This window comes from Lutjanus erythropterus, chromosome 10, assembly GCF_056507025.1.
Source record: "Lutjanus erythropterus isolate fLutEry1 chromosome 10, fLutEry1.hap2, whole genome shotgun sequence".
Lineage (NCBI taxonomy): Eukaryota > Metazoa > Chordata > Actinopteri > Lutjaniformes > Lutjanidae > Lutjanus > Lutjanus erythropterus.
This window is the reverse complement of record NC_139326.1, coordinates 28,114,658-28,134,543: the sequence shown is the minus strand read 5'-3', so window position 1 is coordinate 28,134,543 and position 19,886 is coordinate 28,114,658. Positions and strand designations below refer to the sequence as shown.

Genomic DNA, 19,886 nt, shown 5'->3' with positions numbered 1-19,886 from the left:
CACCTGGTTTATCGATTTAATCCCATATCGGTTCTCAGATGACAGAAAAACATGTTGTCTGTGTCTGCAGCATGTTGTGACCTGAGTCCTCTTCTCCCCAGGTGGAGGACAGTACTGCTCTGACTATGCTGGAGGAGGTGACCACAGTTGAGAGCCGGCAGGATGTGGCGATGACTCTGGTGAAGATCTACCTGGGCCAGGGCCTGGTGGTGCCGTTCCTGGATTACCTCAACACCCGGGAGGTCAACCACACCAGTAAGATGGAAGGAACAACATAAGAGTTGTTTCAAATGTTCAATCACTGACAGGCAGAGCCATTATATGTTACAGTAAAGAAGCATACATTTTGAATTCTGTGTATTCTACAGGGTTCAAACAAAGTCCTCAAAGATTGGAAAATGCTGGAAATGTGCTTGAATTTGAAATTGCTCTTTGAAAATGCTATTGTGTGGTATATACGTACCTCTCCAAAGTCCAACAAAATGATCTATTAACAACCATAATAAAAACAGACTCATATAGCATATAAAACCATAATAAATTAGACCAAGAGCAAGGTGACTGTATCAAAAAAAACACACACCAGAGATTAGCACAACAAAACATACCTCAGTTTTTACAGATTTGTTGGAGGAACCAGATGAGGTCAGTCTAAACTTTTCTAACTGAAGAAAATATAGCACATCTCTTTTTCTCTTTTAACAATACCAGTCTCCTGGCCAACAGAGTAGAAAATGCTGTCATGTCTTTAAGTAAAGAGAATGCCACCAAAGCAACAATAGCATTAGAAGTAAGATTTTATCATCAATAAAGTGTGAAAGATTTTAGTCCAGTATTTTCTTTTAGAAGGGCAAAGAACAAGTACATTAAGGGGGGTTGCTTGATTTCCAAGATGATTTGGTGTTTCATCTACATAATTACTAATGTAAACCAAAAATCTTTTTATATTTGAAATGAAATAAACCTGTCATTACATTTCTCCGTCATAGTTAGATAAGTCCTCTGTTGATCCCTCACTCTGGAATTTAGCAAGCAATAAATACTCATGATCACAGCTGGTAAAATAATCAAATTTAATACATTTTTTGTTGTGGGTATAAAGGAATTTGCAACTGCATATATAATAACCATTTAGTTGTGATGATACAGACTTCGAGAGTTTGGTAATTTGGTAATCTGTTTTTCAGCACAATGCATTTATCATGTATTCTTGTCAGATAGAGAGGTTTTATTTTAATTTTTGCACCATGAACGCCTACATACATTAGCTCAAAACATTTAACATGTAACGACTGTGATTACATAATACACAGTGTGCGTAAGGCCTAAGTTTATCTCGATTAGTCATGTTTGTATTAGTCAGAGTTTGGGACATGTTGCTGTTATTGCTCCGCTCTCCAGAGACCTTCTGATGGCTGCTTCTATTTAACTCTGAAATGACATTAAGGTCTGTGTGTGGGCAGTTAAAGTCTACCAGCACTATATTTACAACCCCGATGCCAATTATTTACTCACCCAACAGTCTTTTCATGGCTTCTCTGTGGTCTGTATTAGTCATGTTTTTGCCTCCACACCACATTCCCCTTGCGAATTCACACAGACTTTCAGTTCTGTTCGTGTAGTTTGAGATAATAAGCATAGTGCCTAAGTTTCCATAGCAACTCCACATGATCCAAACGGTAACTGCTTGATCAGGAATAGATGCTGTGAGCAGCCAGACATTTAAGTTAGGCACAGGGGTAAAGAAAATGAAAACGTACTGTACACCCACAGGACTGCAATCAAAAACCCAGTATTTTCCCCATGTATCCTGATCTTTGTGTCCAAAGTATTTTACCTGGCAACCCAGTCCTGTCGCCATGGATATTTTCATATTGCCACCGTGGAGGGTTTAAGTGATGGTGCAGCAAAGTCAGCCTGCCCTTAGTTGTGACACTGAGAGGGATACATTTTTTCAAAAAACAGATAGACACTATTCTGAAAATTAATAATCCAACACCAATTTGATTATATTCCCCTGAGAGCACAATAACTTAAAATAAAAATTGAGATATGTTGTCCAAACTTCCCAAAACCTGTTTGATTGATATTCCTTGAAGTGCTGCCACTAAAAGCAAACCTAATTTGGCAAAATCATTCTGTTTCTGGAGATGAATTCCTAAAGCGGATCGATTCTTGGCTGATGAACAAAGATGGAACAAAATAGAAAGCATGCATCTGAAAAACTTGCACCAAACCAGGAGGACAGAAACAGACAAAGGATCCACGCACTATATTAATAGCTTCCAGTGAATTTAATGAAGCAATGTTTCAATCTCAAGATTTTCATCAAGCATCATTATGTGCCTGATGAGGGTTTCTGTGAAAGATTAAATATGGCTTCATTACATTCACTGGGATTTTTAATTAGTATTGTGGTGGGATCCTTTTTCTGTTTCTGCCCTCAGATATAATTCATCAAACTCAGCATCTTCTTTAGGAATATTTTGGGCATTGAGCCTTAAACAGACAGATAATAGTAGAGAGATGACAGAATTAGAATCAGGTTTATTACCAAGTAGTTTTACACATATGAGCCTTAGAGTTTTGGTGCAAAACAATAAACATAGTAATTAGAAAAATATAAAGAATGATAAATAGCAAGAACTGCGAGTCTAGAAGCACAGATGGAAAAAAGAACCTTGACAATAGAAATATGAAATATATTACAAAAATATATCATTTAAATAAAATAGCTGTGTAGTTTCATGCAGGAATGTGCAAAATATTCACCAAGGAATTTACAAAAGAAATGGAGAGGTAGAGAAATGAGGGAATGAGTGAATTGGAGAACGACATAGATAAAGGTCAGATGCAAACCTTGGATGTTGTGGTTCATAGTCGGAGCCAGTGTTGTTTTTTAAAGGTAGAATCAGTAGGATTTTTTGAGCTGCCAACGCCTCGAGGAATTTGTTCAGTTTTGGTACAAACATCCAGTTGGACTCAAGGATGCACTCATTTTGGAGGTCAAAGGCCAAGGTCACTGTGACCTCATAAAACACATTTTTGGCCATAAGTGAAAAAGTGATTATGACAAAATTTCACACAGTGAACCATTTGGATATTATATAAGTATGGACAGACATGGATGCAACTTAATGGAACTTGTTGATGGAAACAGAACTGTGAGGGGATTATTCTAGTTCTTTAACTTTAAATATTTTTATTGTGAAGAACTGTATCATCATCATACTTGATATCCAGATAAAAATTCATTCTTTTTTCTTCTTAAAGCTAATAAACATACATCAAGGGACTAAACATTGCAGTAGTCAATATCAGTGATGTGGACTACTTATGAATTTATTCACCCCTCTGGCTCTGGCCCTCCGGAGGAGTGTTACCTGTTGTTGCATGTAGTGCAGGTTATACAGTGCAGAGTTTAACAGTGGACAATTCTTTCTTCCTCCAAAGTGTCAGAAAGAGCTTCTTAGCTGTGAGAAGCCTGTATAAGATGGGAGGCATTGTTGAGCTACCCTTCCCTTGTTCTTTGAATGTGACATATTCATATTTTTAAATTCTAAGCTGCTGAATATTATAATTTACTGGTCTGTATTATTTGTCGCATTTTATGTTAAATTATGCTATAATTTTCTCTAAATCTCCTGTATTTCTTTTCTGTTTTGCTGTCATAGCTGATCCAAACACTTTATTTCGCTCCAACTCACTTTCCTCCAAGGCCATGGAACAGTTTATGAAGGTGGGTTGACGTGTCTGTTTTATTTTATTTTAACAGATATTGCAAGCAATTGATTTTTCTCTCTCTACTGTGAGTGAAAGCACGACCTGACTATTATTATTATTTCTAACCTTTCAGTCAGTCTTTGTTTCTTCCTGAACATTCCCTATCTCTATTAAATGTACTCTGAGTTAGTTACGTGTTTCATGGTCTCCTGCTGCATCATTCTGCACCTTTTTTACTGTTTGAACTATGCAGATTCACACATTTAGAAAAGAAATCCCTATAGAATAAATGCAAAGGAGATGTGTTGTTTTGCTGTCAGGCTGTTGGCATGCTGTATCTGCATGAGGTGCTGAAGCCCATCATCAACCGAATCTTTGATGAGAAGAAGTATATTGAGTTGGACCCGTGTAAGATTGACCTGAACCGCACAAGGTAGAACACTCCTGAAATGTCTCACAATATCATGATCATATTCTGACCTAAATCTAGTCCGGATTGCTTCCTGAGGGCTTGTTTTAAGCCACAAATGGCAAGTGTGGATTTGGCGTTGTAGGTTCATGTGTGTATTTCACAGTCTGTGTGTTAAAATGGTCAGATGGCGAAAGCTGCCACAGGAGACTGTCCACTTCCTTTACACTTCACCCCTGAGAGGAAGACATCAATGTGAGAAAATGAAAAAAGGGCTGTAAAAGGGGGAAGGCTGTTGCTTGGCAACTGCTATGAGCCCCCTGAGATGTCTATCTCTGACATGGAGGGAGATCATCCAGGATCTAACATGCTCTACGTCTGCAGTAGATCTGCCTACTGCCATCACATTATTATTGTTGTCTCCACTCCCTGTCTATATATCTCTCCAGACAATCCAGTACTCAATATCCCTGTCTGTCTCACTGTCTGTCTGTCCAGTCTGAAATAGCTGCTCTCACGAGATGAGATGACATAATGGGGAATAGCAAGGTTATAATAGGCTTTATAAATGTGAGCATTTGATTAGCAGGCTCAAGGGGTAACTTCAGTATTTTTCAAGTCGTTCCCACGTTTTTTTTTGCCTAAGTGACTAATGGGTACAACAATTTTTGAAATTGGTCTAGTATTGAGCGAGATTGCTGCAGATGTCAGCCACGAAACTGGGCGCAATGTCATCCATACAGTCAAAGTTTGTCCACTAAAAGTGCTTGTTTTGCCACTGACAGGCCCAGATTCTTATTCTATGGTCTGACAACATTATGGAAAGGATCCTTACAGAGGCACGGCTTATTTCAACCAAATCAGAGTTTGCCGCTTGTTGGAACAGTAGAAAGATGAAACAAGATGCTTTTGGAGTTTTATTTTGTTTCTGTCAAGTTTGAATGAAGTGTTTTTACCGTGGAAAAATTACTGTTCCTATAAATGGAGATCGGTGTCTTTTAGGGCAATAAATCATCTGGTTCTGGTTGTGGTTAAACAAAAAGGTTCTTACCTTTGTCTTATTTCTGTAGGGACCCTTGCCATAATGTTGTCAGAACTTAGAATAACAATCTGAGTCAGTTTTGGTGGATGGACTATGATGGTTCACAATTGGCCATAAGAATAACAGTGAAGCCTGTTTCACAATTGATGCTGCAGCAGTCTCACTCAATACTGGACTGGTGTCATAAAATGCTGTTCCCATTAGTTACTTAGACACAAAAACATGGGATAATATGGTCCAGGTTGAAAAATATGTAAAGTTCCCCTTTAATTGACTATGGTCTTTAAATGATTCAGCCAAATCTATATACAGAACAGCCTGTACTTTGTCTATACACTTTGTCTTTATTCTATACACTCAATAGATTTTTGCCACAGAGATTCAGTCTTTTACGATATCTGTCTTTCTCCCCAAAGACGAATTTCATTTAAGGGTGCGGTGTCAGAGGCGGAGGTACGGGACAGCAGTGTGGAGATGCTGCAGAGCTACTTAACCAGCATCATTGAATCAATTGTGGGCTCAGTTGATCAGTGTCCTCCTGTCATGAGAGTGGCCTTCAAACAGCTACACAAGAGAGTGGAGGAGCAATTTGCTGAGCCTGAGAACGAGGTCAGTCTGGAGCAAACCACACAAGAGAAAAACTGCTGGACATTGCTTTCAGGGAATTTTAATATGTCTGTGTATTTGATATTTAACTGCTTTACAATGCTATTGCATGTTTATGTATTCAAGTGCAGGTTCAGGTTCAGCTTACTTTATTTGTACCCATAGGCAGAAAATAGACAAACATTATAAAAGCTATAATTGCAAGAGTAAAACCCTCAGCTTCATTAACTTTCCTGTCAAACTGGCTTCATTTTTACAGGACGTGAAGTATCTGGCCATCAGTGGATTCTTTTTCCTGCGTTTTTTTGCTCCTGCGATCCTCACACCCAAACTGTTCCAGCTGAGGGATCAGCATGCTGATACGCGTACAAGCAGGACACTGCTACTATTGGCCAAGGTACAATTCACAACACAGACATACACACAGACACTTCTTTGAATAATTTATGCAGGTCCAAACATTACACTTAAGAGCAGAAAAAACAAACAGTAAAGAAGTGGATGCACTGGTGGTTGTGAAGCTACATACTGTCTGCCAACAGTGAGAAATTTAATTTGCAGGTGTGAAAGAAATGAATATGACGCAGGAATACAACATACAATGTTTATACTGTGTACAGGCAACACTGCTTTTGTATGCAGTGATGGATAACAACGGCAGACACAGCACTGAGCCAGTCCTTGTTTTTTGTCCTGGTAAGGTAATTACATACTGCCATTTAGTCAACAGTATCTACTTAAAGTAACTGATAGCCAGTTTACACCTGGTACTAACGTGCGTCTTGGATGATCAGATCACAAACGGACAGCTCTAAGTACGTCAGTTTAGACCTGGCATTACAATGTGTCTCCAGATGCATCTTGAGTGACTGCTATATGCAAACAAACACAAAGACAGACATTGCTTTGTGTGTAACAGTGATTTCCAAAGTGTGGGCCGCAGCCCACTGGTGGACCGTCAAAGGTGGTCCTTTAGCAATCATTGAAAATAAATAAAATTATGTTTCATTTTGTAAGTTTGAAATTACCCTAAAATATCTATAATTAATTTTTAAAAAGTCATCAGAACTAGTAAAACAAAGTCACGTGATTTAAATTACATGTTATTCTTGATTTATCTGGCCTTTTTTAATAGGTGTTACATCTTATTTGGTTTCCTGTCACAACACCATCAATTTTTCTTATATATTGTCATTGTTACGACTCTAATGTGTTGATCAGAACTGTGATTGAAAATTTGGGTGGGCTGCAGAAGATTTCAAGATTTGTGGGACAGTGTGTTCACGATTGTTTGCTGCTTATCTTGGTAGGTAAGAGAACCCAAACATTATAATGAACCACATTATTAACTTACAGGACATCAGCTGACTAGGCAGTCCTTCAGGACACACTGTGTACACACTGCTGAAAGAATTCACATTGACATCTGTCCTTAGAGCTGTCCACTTGTGATTGGATCACCCAGGATAAAGCGAAAGCGAGGTGTAAACAGCCTCTAGGTTTTATGTCAGTATAAAACTTTACTTTCTGAAAATTGGTAAACTATAAATATAATTCTGTGTTAGTGTCCCAAAGGCTGAATTTAGAAGTAGAAAGTTATGAGAACTCAAGATCATGCACAGCACTTCTCTTATTGGTTTGCTTTACCACCTACACCAAATTTGCAGGGGTTTTCAGGGCCACTCTTGCCATAAATCTTTGAACAGTACCTCCTCACATCACGTTATGTCCTGTTTACACATCCTGCTTCATTGGAAGTGATCAAATTACAAAAGGAACACATCACTGAAAAAACATTTCCTTGTGTGACTGGTAGGGAAAGTGTCTGGTAAGAGCACGCCTTGCCTTGCCTTTGAATGGAGGTGATCCTGAAGTAAGCACCCTTGTTATTAAAAACTGTGGTGTCGCGGTCACATATTAGAAGAAAAGTGAGACCTTGTTGCTCTCCCACGTGTAGCGTCTATGGTTGCTGTCCATGGTGCTGCACAGCTGTTGCCATGGGTTCTCTACAGAGAAAGGGAACAGGCTATTTTTACCTCTGTGTGTGCTGCGACCAGACTGCGGTTCAAAGCCGAGCTTCAGAGAGGGGTGTAGAGAGGGACTTCCTCCTCGCCGTAGGCCAGGTGTGGGCCGGACAAAGGGCCTCACAGCATGCTTGGCCTCAGGGACCCTTTTGATCTCCAACTTTGAGATATGCAGTCAGTCACACTGAGTTCTGTCACTAACTGCAGGTCTGATGTGCTGGAGATGTGAGTGTTGAGCTGATATTATGTCTTCATGGTCTCCAGGCGTTGCAAAGTGTCGGGAACCTGGGTCTTCAGCTGGGTCATGGGAAGGAGCAGTGGATGGCACCTCTTCATCCCATCATCCTCCGCAGTGTGGCTTCCGTCAAAGACTTCTTGGACAAGTTGATTGACATCGATCATGACATTGGTAAGGCTGAAAAGAGCGAATGTAACACTAAACTTGTAATCAAAAGTAGGGTTGGTCCATACCATTACTGGAAATGCCTCAGATACAGCCTAAAATGGTAGTTTGGATATTGGGAGTATGTGAGTCTATGCACCACTCAAACGCCACATAATTTATCAGCCCTGAAATGTGACCCTGATTCATAATCATCATTCATAATTATCAGGCTCAGTGTTTCCAACTTTGAGACTTTCTCACTAGATTTAGTGACTTTTCAGACTCTCTTTGTGTCTATATTAAAGGCACAGGTTTTTCAGTGCCTCCTCAGGGGGTTTCCAGACGGTTTCAGGGCTCAGTGAATGGAAGTGAAAAAATATTACATTAGCGCTTACATTAGTTATGAAAAAGAGACCACGTAGAATGGCCTAAATGTGTGTGACGTGGTCAAAGAAATAGTTCAGAGATACAGTTTTGGGGAATTTTACTCATTTACCCACTTTTCCAGAGCCAGAAACTAATAAATACCTTCTAAACACATTTTTAAGTATTTTTCATTGTCTCAAAATATGTAAAACTGCAATTTAAGGCTGTATTCACTCAGTTGTTGAGTGCCAAATAACATAATCATGATGCCACAGACATACAGGAATTTATCAAAACTAAGCTAGTAAACTAGGGGTGGGTTTTTTTCAAAGCTTTGTCTGAAATAAGGTCCACAGTAGTAGTGCTGTTTATCATCTATACTGCTTTGGTGTGAGATACAGAGTTTTGGAGACATCAGTCATACAGATTTTCTGCCTTCTCTCCAATACAATGGGACTAGATGGCCCTAGTGCTGTGGTTCTCAAGGTGCCAAAAAAATAAATTTGATAAACTCACAGCAATGTCTCTTTCTAGAAATCATGACTCAGTACCTCAAGATAATCCACAGACCTTGCTGTGAGCAGTTACCATAGGGACTATTTTTTCTGCAGTAGAATTTACCATAACTACTTTATTTCTAATAGAAAGAAAAAAAAATTTTTTTGGTGCTTTGAGCACCACAAGCTGACTGCCAGGTAGTTCCATTTTATTGGAGAGAAGGCTGATATCTCCAAAACTCTACAGCTCACACTAAAACATATCGAGATGGATAAATAGCACTACAGGCATTAACCCCTACAGGCATCTGCATTTTTGATTTTGGGGTGAACAGCCCCTTTAAAATAATTACACCATTGTTAAAAAAAAAATAGTCAATGACAGAAAATATTCATGACCACTGAACCCGAGCCTATACAACAATTCTAACAATCATATCACATCCACATAATAACAATAATATATACATAATTTTTAAAACATATCATACTGGTAGTTGGTATCAGCCAAGAGGCGAAGTTCAGGTATCAGACTTGGTATCGTGAAGGAAAAAATGTTTTTGACACATGTCTAATCAAAAGGAGAGGAGGTCACACTGTTGAGCTAATCAGCCACAGGCCAGCTGTTAGCATACAGTAGCAGCTCCCAGCTGATATCAGGATTAAGTGAAACAATACTGCAGCTCAGTGGTGAAATATTCATAACTAGATAGAAGCCCAGAAAAGAGATGACATGGTTAACGAGCTGGCGGGGAGCTGGAGTGAGAAGCTTCAGGCGCTGGTACACGCCACACTGGTTACCCAATGTGTCTTGGCTGCTTTCTTACCGTCATGTGTCAATGAGGCTGTTGTGAAACATCTTCCCTCTCTGATGTCTCATGTTTCAGCCTCCTTCTGCACATCACGCCCACTCTTTCCTCTTAAAGGCCACTTTGACATTTAATGCTCTTCAGGTGGATTTGTTGGACAGAAGTGGACGCTTGTTATGCCTCTTTGAAGCTGTCCTTCATGTGACGATGAAGGAGGCTGAGGTGCAATCAATAACAAAGTGCTGAAAATGAAGACTTGCACTGTTAGTTTAACAATAAAATACACTATCTGTTTGTTTATTGTCACAGCACCACCTTGTGTCTAAATTAGGGTCGCCATTGGTCCTGAAAAATCCTGTCTTTATACTGAATAAGACAGGGGGCATTTACCTATTTATCTAAAAGCTATGTATACAATATGAAACAGAACCACAATACTTCAGAGGTCTAAATGACTTTCAGCATGGAAATTGGGATTCCACCTTGATATACCTTCATTCCAGACAATTGTAGTGATAAATATTGTTAAAGACATACTATGCAGAATATTCCTTAAAAAACAATGTGGACCAAATAATCCCTCTAAATCATTTCTTATGATCCACTAGACCTGTGTGGTGGTGGCTGTATCTGCCCAGACTCTGCCTGCCGCCTCTATTTTCTCATGTTTTGCTGCGCTCAGGGCTTCTCTGGGCTTCAGCCTGTTTGGCAGTGGTAGCCTTTAGCCAATACAGCGTGCAGATTTTGAGGTCAGGACTGTAAAAATGCAGTCCCAACAGTTAGATGACATCCTCCATCTCTTTCCTCTGCTCTCTGTCTGTGAAAGCTGCAGAAAGAGTTTAAAATACTTAGACACAGCAGACTGAGGATTTCTTCAGTTGTATTCACATGAAATCCGGAGTTGTTCTATTTCTCTGATTCACTGCTTTGTTCTCACTCTCTTAATTCATTGTCTCTGTCTCTCTTCTTCTCTCTTGTTTATTGAGCCGGGGAGAGGGGACCGACTTTGAATGGTGCGTTCACAAACAATGCTGCATATTCTACTTTTTCACACTACTGACATGTATTTACTCAGAGGAGTATGCCTTCATTTTTGCATTTGATGTTTAATTTTATTGCAAAACTGGCTTTAAATTAAATTAAACAGTGGCATTAAAAAGTCTTATATTTAATTAGGGCTGCATGATATGCTTTAAAAAAATCCATATTGTGGTTATTTTGAAAGATGTTGTTATTGCAGTATGATTGACAATAGTGGGAATGACCATTTTTGTATCATAATGTTCATTTTCACTGGAGAAAAAAGTATTCAAATCATGATGGTGTGACTTTTGTTGGGATCTGTACTGGCGGTGTTGAGATATACCGGTATGTTCATAAAACACGTGAGAATGTGTAAATAACATGGTGCCTCTTATGCTCTTGAATCATTTTCATTTCTCTCTGTTCTCATTTTGCCCACCCCCACCCACCTCATATTTTCTGTGTAATTTGTTTGTCAAAAAAGAAACAAAATGTACAAAGTTAAAGGCCAAAGTTGAAGGCCAGGACATCTCTGCGCCACAACCTTACTTCATAATGAAGCTGTTTTGTCTCACATTTTTCCTTCATCAAAAAAATTCCAGCTTCTGTGATTTGAATATTACGTTTGCCCATATAGCGATTTTGCTAAAATTTCGGTTAATTGTGCAGCCCTATATTTAACTTTCTGCACATGCACACCCTGTTTATATGAGTGAACATGCCATTATGAAAGTGTTTTTTCTGCATTCTCTTTTTAAAACTCCTTTAACTTGATTCTGCAGTGTCTGAGGTTCCACAGAGGGCTGTGTTCATGCCGTCCGTCACAGTTAAAGAGGGTTACCTCCACAAGCACAAGGCAGAGGGACCTCAACTGCTGTCCCGCTTTGCCTTCAAGAAACGCTACTTCTGGTTGACCAGTGAGACGCTGTCGTACGCCAAGACGCCTGACTGGCAGGTTCGTATTGAACAAATAGGATGTAGCTTTTTATTACATTAATAAATGTTTATCTACGAGATGTTTTGGTATCCAGACAGTGTTTCCAGTTTTGGCAAGAGAGCTAGTAGAAATTGGCAATCAATGCTTTTTTTTAAGTCAAATAAATGCATGTTTCCAGAGTGAATGAGTAATTTGTTACATAATCATGATCTCTATATTGACCAAAATAATCATTATGATGATTTTTGCCCTAGTAGTAAGGTAGTGTTCTTAATTCTGTTTTCTATTGTGGCGTCTGGGGTTTTATTTTTTAAGTAATGTCTGCCAGATAAATGCCGGCTTATTCTCTTTATCACATTTACAAGACAAGAATAGATGAGTAAACTTTGAATCAAAGTCGCGTGAAAGTGACTCATCATTTATTATTAGAAGCTGATATGCCTTCTGATGATGAATCAGCCGCTGTGTGTCCCCCCTTTGAAGGATGTGTATCAACTTGGCTCATAAAAAGAGGAAACATTTTAGTCGTCCCCCCTGCTCGCCTCATTGTATTTGTGTTGATCTCCTTGTGAGAACATCATTAGCGTTATTACCATGTGGTTGCCTAACCTTGTGATAATGATCTGCTCTCATTCACCAGCCAGAGACTGAGAGAGAGGGAGGGACTGAGAGGGGAGCAGGCTCTCTCTATCCCAGTAAAAAGCTCTCTCTTTGAGCCAGTCTCCGCTTTGTGTGACTGGAATAAAGGCGATGGGTAATTGAAGGCTGTGGATATTCATGCTAACATTGCAAATCAGATTGCAGACAATGTCCTGGCCCCCTTCCTCAACGTTGGAGCACTCCAGTCTCAGTGAAGCGAGCTCCCATTGGAAGTGGCTGATTTACACTTAAAAGTGGCCTTTGCTGCCATGCTGATCTCATCTTCACTTCCTCCTTGGCGGTTCCTCCTGGCCTAATGTGTGCAAAAATATTTCAGTATTAGACATCATTTCATTAATCTGCCCTGTGATCAAATGTCACTTTTACTTCACTTAAATCATAGTCGACGCTGCCTAAGGCGAAAGCATGATCCATCATTACCAGCTTGTGCATACTTGTGATTAATTGGTGTTGTTGGTTTGTGGCTGAATTGTTGCAGGTGCGCTCCTCGATCCCTATTCAGTGTGTGTGTGCCGTGGAGAGGGTGGATGAAAATGCCTTTCAGCAGCAAAATGTAATGCAGGTCATCACCCAGGACAACGACGGGCAACTGCACACCATGTACATCCAGTGCAAGGTGCATTGGTACTGACACCAGCCAGTCACCAACAAAGTTCATGACCTTTTACAGTTTGAAATAAAAGTGTACAGAAAAGCATTATTTCTTTAATCTATTATTTTCTTAACAGTTGTTTGATTAGAGTTAAAGGGTACTTCAGTATTTTTCAACCTGGAACCTATTTTCCCATGTTTTTGGGTCTAACATAATTAATAATTATGATTTGCAGTCGAAAAGCTGTTCTGTTCCCTCATTACATTTCTGCAGGTGCCATCTATCTGCTCACTGAATTAACCACGTTCATGCACTAGCGAAGCTGACCCAAGGGGGGAGTGAGGCAGAAGAACACAGAAATATCATTTATTCAGGATTCATATGTAACCATACCCCATGTTAAACCATCTTTAACATTCACTCATCATTATTTACACTCTTTCCCAAGGTTAACTGTAGTTCATAGTACATTATGGCTTCAACACTCATCTCTTGTTTTGTCATGGTAAACCCCTTTTTCAAACAAGCACATTTAGTGGACTCACAATGACGATGTGCAGTTGACTGGAGGTTTTATCATCATTTAGGCTGCAGCAGTCTCCCTCAGTACTGTCCAGTTTAAAAAAAAAATGTTGTCCATAGACACAAAAACATGTGAAAAAAGGGTTCAGGTTTAAAAATGACCAAAGTTCCCCCTTAATCTATTATTTCGTTGACAGGTTGCTATATTGTTTAATAGAGTTAAGATCAAATCAAATACTGATGATTGCTGATTTTTAAATTAGAAAAAGTGAAAGAATTTTACTATTTTTCATTGAGTTGATACATTTGTATTTTCAGGCATAAACAAATAGCAGTGATTTGATTAACCTTTATCAATAAAGGCTTATTTGTTAATTTATTTTTGAGAGCAAATTTACACCTGCTTTGATCTCAGTATGACTTTAAGGGACCACTCAGTTCATGGTTCCTGGTGTTTTTCTGTCTGAATAGAATGTGAATGAGCTGAACCAGTGGCTGTCGGCGATCAGGAAAGTCAGCATCTACAATGAGCGCATGCTGCCCTCTTTCCATCCAGGGGCTCATCGCAGCGGCAAGTGGACCTGCTGCCTGCAGGCGGACCGTGCTGGTAATCCTGTCTCTGTTAACTCAGAAGCTACACAAACTTTTAAATCCTTCTATTAGGAAGCAGGATGTAACTCTCTAACCTGTTTTTATTGAAGTGTTTAAAGGAAAATTAGCTCAGATTTACAGTCAGACATCCAGAAGGATCATCAGGAATTATCAGCAACCCCAGAGCATGAGAAGTATTGTCCATCAACATGCAGGCTTAAATTTCGATCACAACATTTCTTACTTCCCTCATGGTCGACAAACGTGTAGCTGTCTTCAAAGACCAAGTGAGCTTCAGGCAATTCATATTTAATGATTAAAGCCTCAATTTGTAGCTGCCATGTTTTTGTTGCTTCAGTGGAGAAAAAGCTCTGAGAATCATAATGTGATTTTCTCTGAACAGTTACATTCACTCACTGTCTGAAAGCTTGATTACATTCCTTTTTTCTTTTAAGTTGTTTGGTCTTAGATGTGTTTGCCCACAACCTGAACAAATCATTCAGTTTACTGTCATAGAAGAGTGAAAAAATCTAAATAGTTGGCAATTAATTTAATAATCGATTACTACTTTAATCATTGCAACTCTAAAAAGGATATCTAATCATTTCTGAGGGTCAGATGTTTTTATCTGACAAAATTTTCTGTTTCAGTCCATATTTGTGTGTTTATCCTCTCAAAAACACTCCAACTCCAACAACACACATTTCCACTGCATTAAAAAACTGCACCTGTCTTAACAGGGTGGTCTAGCAACTACATTAATTACATTTACATTGATGAAACCAACGAGTTATATTATATATATAGAATGTTGATTAATACAAAAAGATGAACTCATTTAATCTGATTAATTATTTCATTTAAACTAAGGATTTTGTTGAAGGATTTTTAATGTTAACTTCAAAGACAGACATTCAAACCTTCATTTGAAAACAGCAGTAAAAGCTGTGAATGTAAAAAAAAAACATTCATTGCAGCCGTATATTGTTTATTTGATGTATTCCCTGTAGGTTAAACCCTGGGTAATGCCAGGGGTGGGGAAGGATTGCCACTGGAGCTCTTTGCCCCTAAAAATGTACATACTTGTAGTCCTGTGAAATCTTCACTAAACTGTCAAGTTGAAGGATATGTTAAGTTTGCCTGTGTGTAGAGCACTGTTCAATAAAAGGATGGTTCTCAGTTACAGGCTGCAGTAGAACCCACTCAGCTGTGACTCTGGGTGACTGGAGTGACCCACTGGATCCTGACGTGGAGACTCAGACAATATACAAGCAGCTTCTGCAGGGCAGAGACAAACTCAGGTCAGTCTAGAAACATCCCAAGCCTGGATGCAGTTCATTCACTGGACACTAGAGGTCGATGTTGCAACACAGGAGTAAACTGCTCTGCTGTTATCACTGACACTTCCTGATAACAGAATCAAATGTTTGACTGACACCCTTTGAAAAAAAACTCAGCAGCATGCAGAGAATAGTCAGTGATCATGTTATTAATGTGTCTTACTGATAACTGCAGGAAAAAATATCTGGAGGTGCCCGATGCTGATCAGACATCCAGCAATAAAGAAAAGATCAACACTGACATTCACCCAGGTGAGACTGCAGCTGCTGCATCTAAACTGTGGAAGAATTTTTGCTTTTTTCAATCCTGTCTATGATATCTTATAATCACATTCATAAGACATTATATGCATTTACAAGGTTTTATAAAAACCCTTAGTTGTTCATAATCATGCATGACAACTTCTAACAAGATTTAAGAATCAGAAATACTCAGCTCATCAGTTTATTGATCCCGGGGGGGGATTGGTTGCGTTTTGGTCACTCCCATTCAAGAACAGAAGTATATACACTGCCTGGCCAAAAAAAAAGTCACCACCTGGATTTAACTAAGCAAATGGGTCAGGATAATTACTGCAGTGATTAATATGTTTCAGCTGGCAACAAGTTATTTAACAGACGCAGTGAATAGCTTCTCATTTCTTAAACAACCATGTCAGAAGACATATCCTGTGGTCGTGGAAAAGATGTTACTCTGTTTCAGAAGGGTCAAATTATTGGCCTGCATCAAGCAAAGAAAACAACTAAAGAGATTGATGAAACTGCTAAACTTGAGTTGAGAACTGTCCAGCACATCATTAAGACCTGGACAGATAGTGGGGAACCATCATCTTCGAGGAAGTAATGTGGTTGGGGAAAAAAATCTTGAATGATCGTGATTGGAGATCACTAAAACATTTGGTGAAATCAAATTGTAAAATATCAACAGTGGAACTCGGGTCTGTATAATAATGAAAGTAAGAGCTTTTCCACACACACACAGGAACTCAAGGGATTGGGACCAAACAGCTGTGTAGCCTTAAGAAAACCACTTATCAGTGAGACTAGTCAGAAAAAAGGCTTCAGTTTGCTCAGTAGCATAAAGATTGGACTCTGGAGCGATGGAAAAAGGTCTTGTGAGTGATGAGACATAAAGTCCAGAGTACTTTCTGAGCAGTGGGCTTTTGTTTTTAGGATAATGGTTTTAACTTTTTTACATTGAGAGACAACTGACAGTTATAAACAGCTGATCAACTTAAAGTGTAGAACTTGTCCCTCGGCTTGTTATTGTCACGTTACACTGCAGCCTTCCTGCAGCCTGTCTGAGCTTCTTTGCATCTAGAGGAGGAGGGGGCGGGGTGAAAGAGCTCGCTTCAAACAGATTCTACATCACATAGGATTTCAACCTAAATTCATAAAAGTAATATGAAAATTCATGTTTTGTATCAAATTGTTGTTTTTTGATACGTAACCATATGAAGCGGGATAATGTATAGTGAGCAAGTCAGTATTGCAAAATAAACCCCTTTAGGGTGATTCAAAAATAACAAAATGTAAACCACTTATGATACTTTATAAACCTTGTTAGAGGTTGTTATGCATGATTATCGTTCATAAAGTGTTTTATGAAATGTATTATGAATGTATTTGTGTTACCAAGTTTTTACCGTTGTGTGTTCGCTTATGATATCGCCATTGTTACCTGTTTTGATTTCATAGCATTGTACACTTTCTGTCTCATAGATGGTGCAGAATGCAGCGCTCATCTAATAAAGCCAGGTCAGAGCGTTGCTGCTCGGCTGTTGGCGGTGATCGCGGATCTGGAGCAGGCTCACGCCACCTTCCAGCGCAGAGAAAAGGAGGACGGCACCAGTGTCATTCTGAATCCCTAGACTCCACGTAGACTGGGATCCAGTAACGCCGGAAGAGGGGAGGCCCAGCATCCTGTACCACCAGGAGTGAGCATCAGATATTCACTCTCTTGATTGTCAGGGAGAATGAAGTGGCCACAGGGTGCGACCTCTTCCAGCCTTTTAGTACATTCCCCGCTGTAAAGAGCAGAGGGAATTCTGCCACTTTGAATCTTTTTGTATTCTCTGAGTGCCACGGCTTCAACAGCGCCGGGGAGAGATTATGATACTTGACGATAAACAGGGCTGAGGGACTTTGAAGCATGATCTGACTTGATATTTTTTATGTAGATAACAAGAAATCCCTTGCATGGCCTGCATCCACTTGTTGTGAAATGTGAAAAGAAGCTTTTATATTTTCAGATATTGTACAGGACTTCGGTCGCACATTTTTATGCAAAAAGCTTGTTGTAGTGTAACAACAGTACCTGAATGTAAGGTGTTTTGATATTCGCTTATATCAACGTTTTGTATTTTATTGATGCGATTTATCACCATGGTCGCAATGTAGCAGTGACATTAAGGGGATCGTTCCGATTATTGAAGTGGGGGTTTTATGAGGTAATATCGATAATTCCCAGTGAGCATTTTATAGTTGAAAAGACATTTAAAAAACAACTATGGTCAACTGTGAAAAGACATTCAGAATAGGTTCAAAAGAGTTTATTTACATTAAAACCTTCTTCCAGTACAATTTCCTGAAAGCTTCTTGTTGGCAGCACATAGTCTACAGAATATAGTTCGTATTTATCACATTTTATTTCTCTTTCAACCTACAATTGAGCAAATTAAACAAATTTGTTTTTGGTGACACGATGTTGTAATTGCATTTTAGCAAGTTGAAAAGAGGAAGAGGCCAAACATCAAGCAGTTTTCAACTAGAAATTAAAAAGTCTGTCTGACAGCAAGGTAAAGCAGTGAAAATATTCTAAATATATCGTACACTTCAACTAATATTGATTTTTTTACGTGGCTAAAATACATTTTGCAGCTGACCCCCTCTTCAAATAATCTGTACTATCCCTTTAACATTATAGGTCACACCACCATGAGATTATGAAATGCTGGTGCACATGCCACAGTAAAACGCTGCCTGTACAGAGAGCAAAAAGAATATTATTTGAATTGTTGCTTTGGTCCCTTTATACAAAACAACGTGCTTTTGTTTGGTGCTATGGCCAGTCAACTTCAATGTTTGGTTCTGATGTAATTTGCATATTTAAAATGTCCTCACACCTGATGTAGCCATTACTTAGTCATAAGAGGGAATATTTACCTGTTAATAATATAATGCCCAAGCACAGAAAGGATCAATCTTATATAGAAGTAACACTGATTTGATAAGTTTACATTTTCTTGAGATTTTGGTGCCACTACATTTGGCTCACAAGTGTCAGGATTTGTTTAAGATGCCATATTTGTTTTTAAAAATGTTCAAAATTTGAATTTTGAAGCACTTGAATCCATTCTATTAATATATCTGCAAGACACATAAACTGTACACGGACATGCTATAAAGCCATTTCCCGTAGAGCGAGCAGTGTTTGCTGTCTTTCCCTTAAACAGAGAAGGTCAGTAAGTGTAATGGAGATCAGATCTGTGATCTCTCAGATAGGCTCAGCAGGCCACCCCGCCTGTGGAGCTGTTTAAGATTAGATCCTGCTACAGCTACTGTAGTGTCTGTCTTTCCTGTAGAGGAAGAACTGTGTGGAGTGATCATTATTACTGCCTTAGATGTAACATTGTAGTACACCTGCCAGACATGACAATCAGTAGGCTACATTCATGCGGTTATTCCTTATGTGTTTTGATATTTGCTGCACTCCGAAATTTGTTTTAGTGATTTCAGATCTATCACACAGTCTTTTCAAAACTAGAGTAAACATCAGATGTCGCCTGTGAATCTTGATATTCCCTGAAGGAGGGCTTTTATTTTGAAAAAAGAGAAAACACTGCCTGTACTTTATTTTGGAAATACACCATGATGGTTTGTTCCAAGTGGATTGTAACTGTGAACTAAACACAACTGTATTATTCAATAAACTATTATTTCAGCTTATGAGTCTGCTGTCAAATTTGTGTTCTCTTTTAGTTAACTTAAATTAAAAATACACATTTTCTCTTTAACCTGTGCTGCTGTTCATCCATCTAGATTGTTGTGGTGTGAGCTGAAAGGAGATACAAGCTGTAGAGATGTCTACCTTCTCTCAAATATATAATGGAACTAGATTATTTTTTTTCCCTTGAATGACTCAAAACAATTTATCAAAATTTCTGGCTATTCATTTAACAACTGATTGATAATTGATTATTTGACTAATCGTTGTGGCTCTATATTAAGGAATACAATTTCTGAATATATTTTTAATATACTGTAATTTTTAATGTATCTAAAAACCAGCCCAGCTCATGGTAAACCAGCCCAATTTCTGCCCACCTGCCCAAGCCCATTTTAACCCACAAACCAAAAC

The 19,886-nt window shown here is 38.9% G+C and overlaps 1 protein-coding gene across 3 annotated transcripts in view; it reads left to right on the top strand.

Moving 5' to 3' along the window:
* Positions 1–19,477, top strand: part of rasal1a (RAS protein activator like 1a (GAP1 like)) — a 32,287-nt gene extending 12,810 nt beyond the window's left edge. Inside the window, exons 11-23 of one of the 3 annotated variants that reach the window (XM_084728901.1) lie at positions 102–255; positions 3,675–3,739; positions 4,044–4,156; positions 5,591–5,783; positions 6,040–6,177; positions 8,069–8,213; positions 10,848–10,874; positions 11,667–11,839; positions 12,960–13,097; positions 14,067–14,202; positions 15,367–15,487; positions 15,702–15,778; positions 17,249–19,477. In XM_084728901.1, the coding sequence (XP_084585027.1) occupies positions 102–255; positions 3,675–3,739; positions 4,044–4,156; positions 5,591–5,783; positions 6,040–6,177; positions 8,069–8,213; positions 10,848–10,874; positions 11,667–11,839; positions 12,960–13,097; positions 14,067–14,202; positions 15,367–15,487; positions 15,702–15,778; positions 17,249–17,397 (1,629 nt within the window). In that variant the 3' untranslated portion in view covers positions 17,398–19,477. Of the gene's footprint in view, positions 1–101; positions 256–3,674; positions 3,740–4,043; positions 4,157–5,590; positions 5,784–6,039; positions 6,178–8,068; positions 8,214–10,847; positions 10,875–11,666; positions 11,840–12,959; positions 13,106–14,066; positions 14,203–15,366; positions 15,488–15,701; positions 15,779–17,248 lie in introns of those variants that run through there. The other 2 variants (XM_084728902.1, XM_084728903.1) reach the window with 2 other exon arrangements.
* The last annotated feature ends 409 nt before the right edge of the window (positions 19,478–19,886 follow it).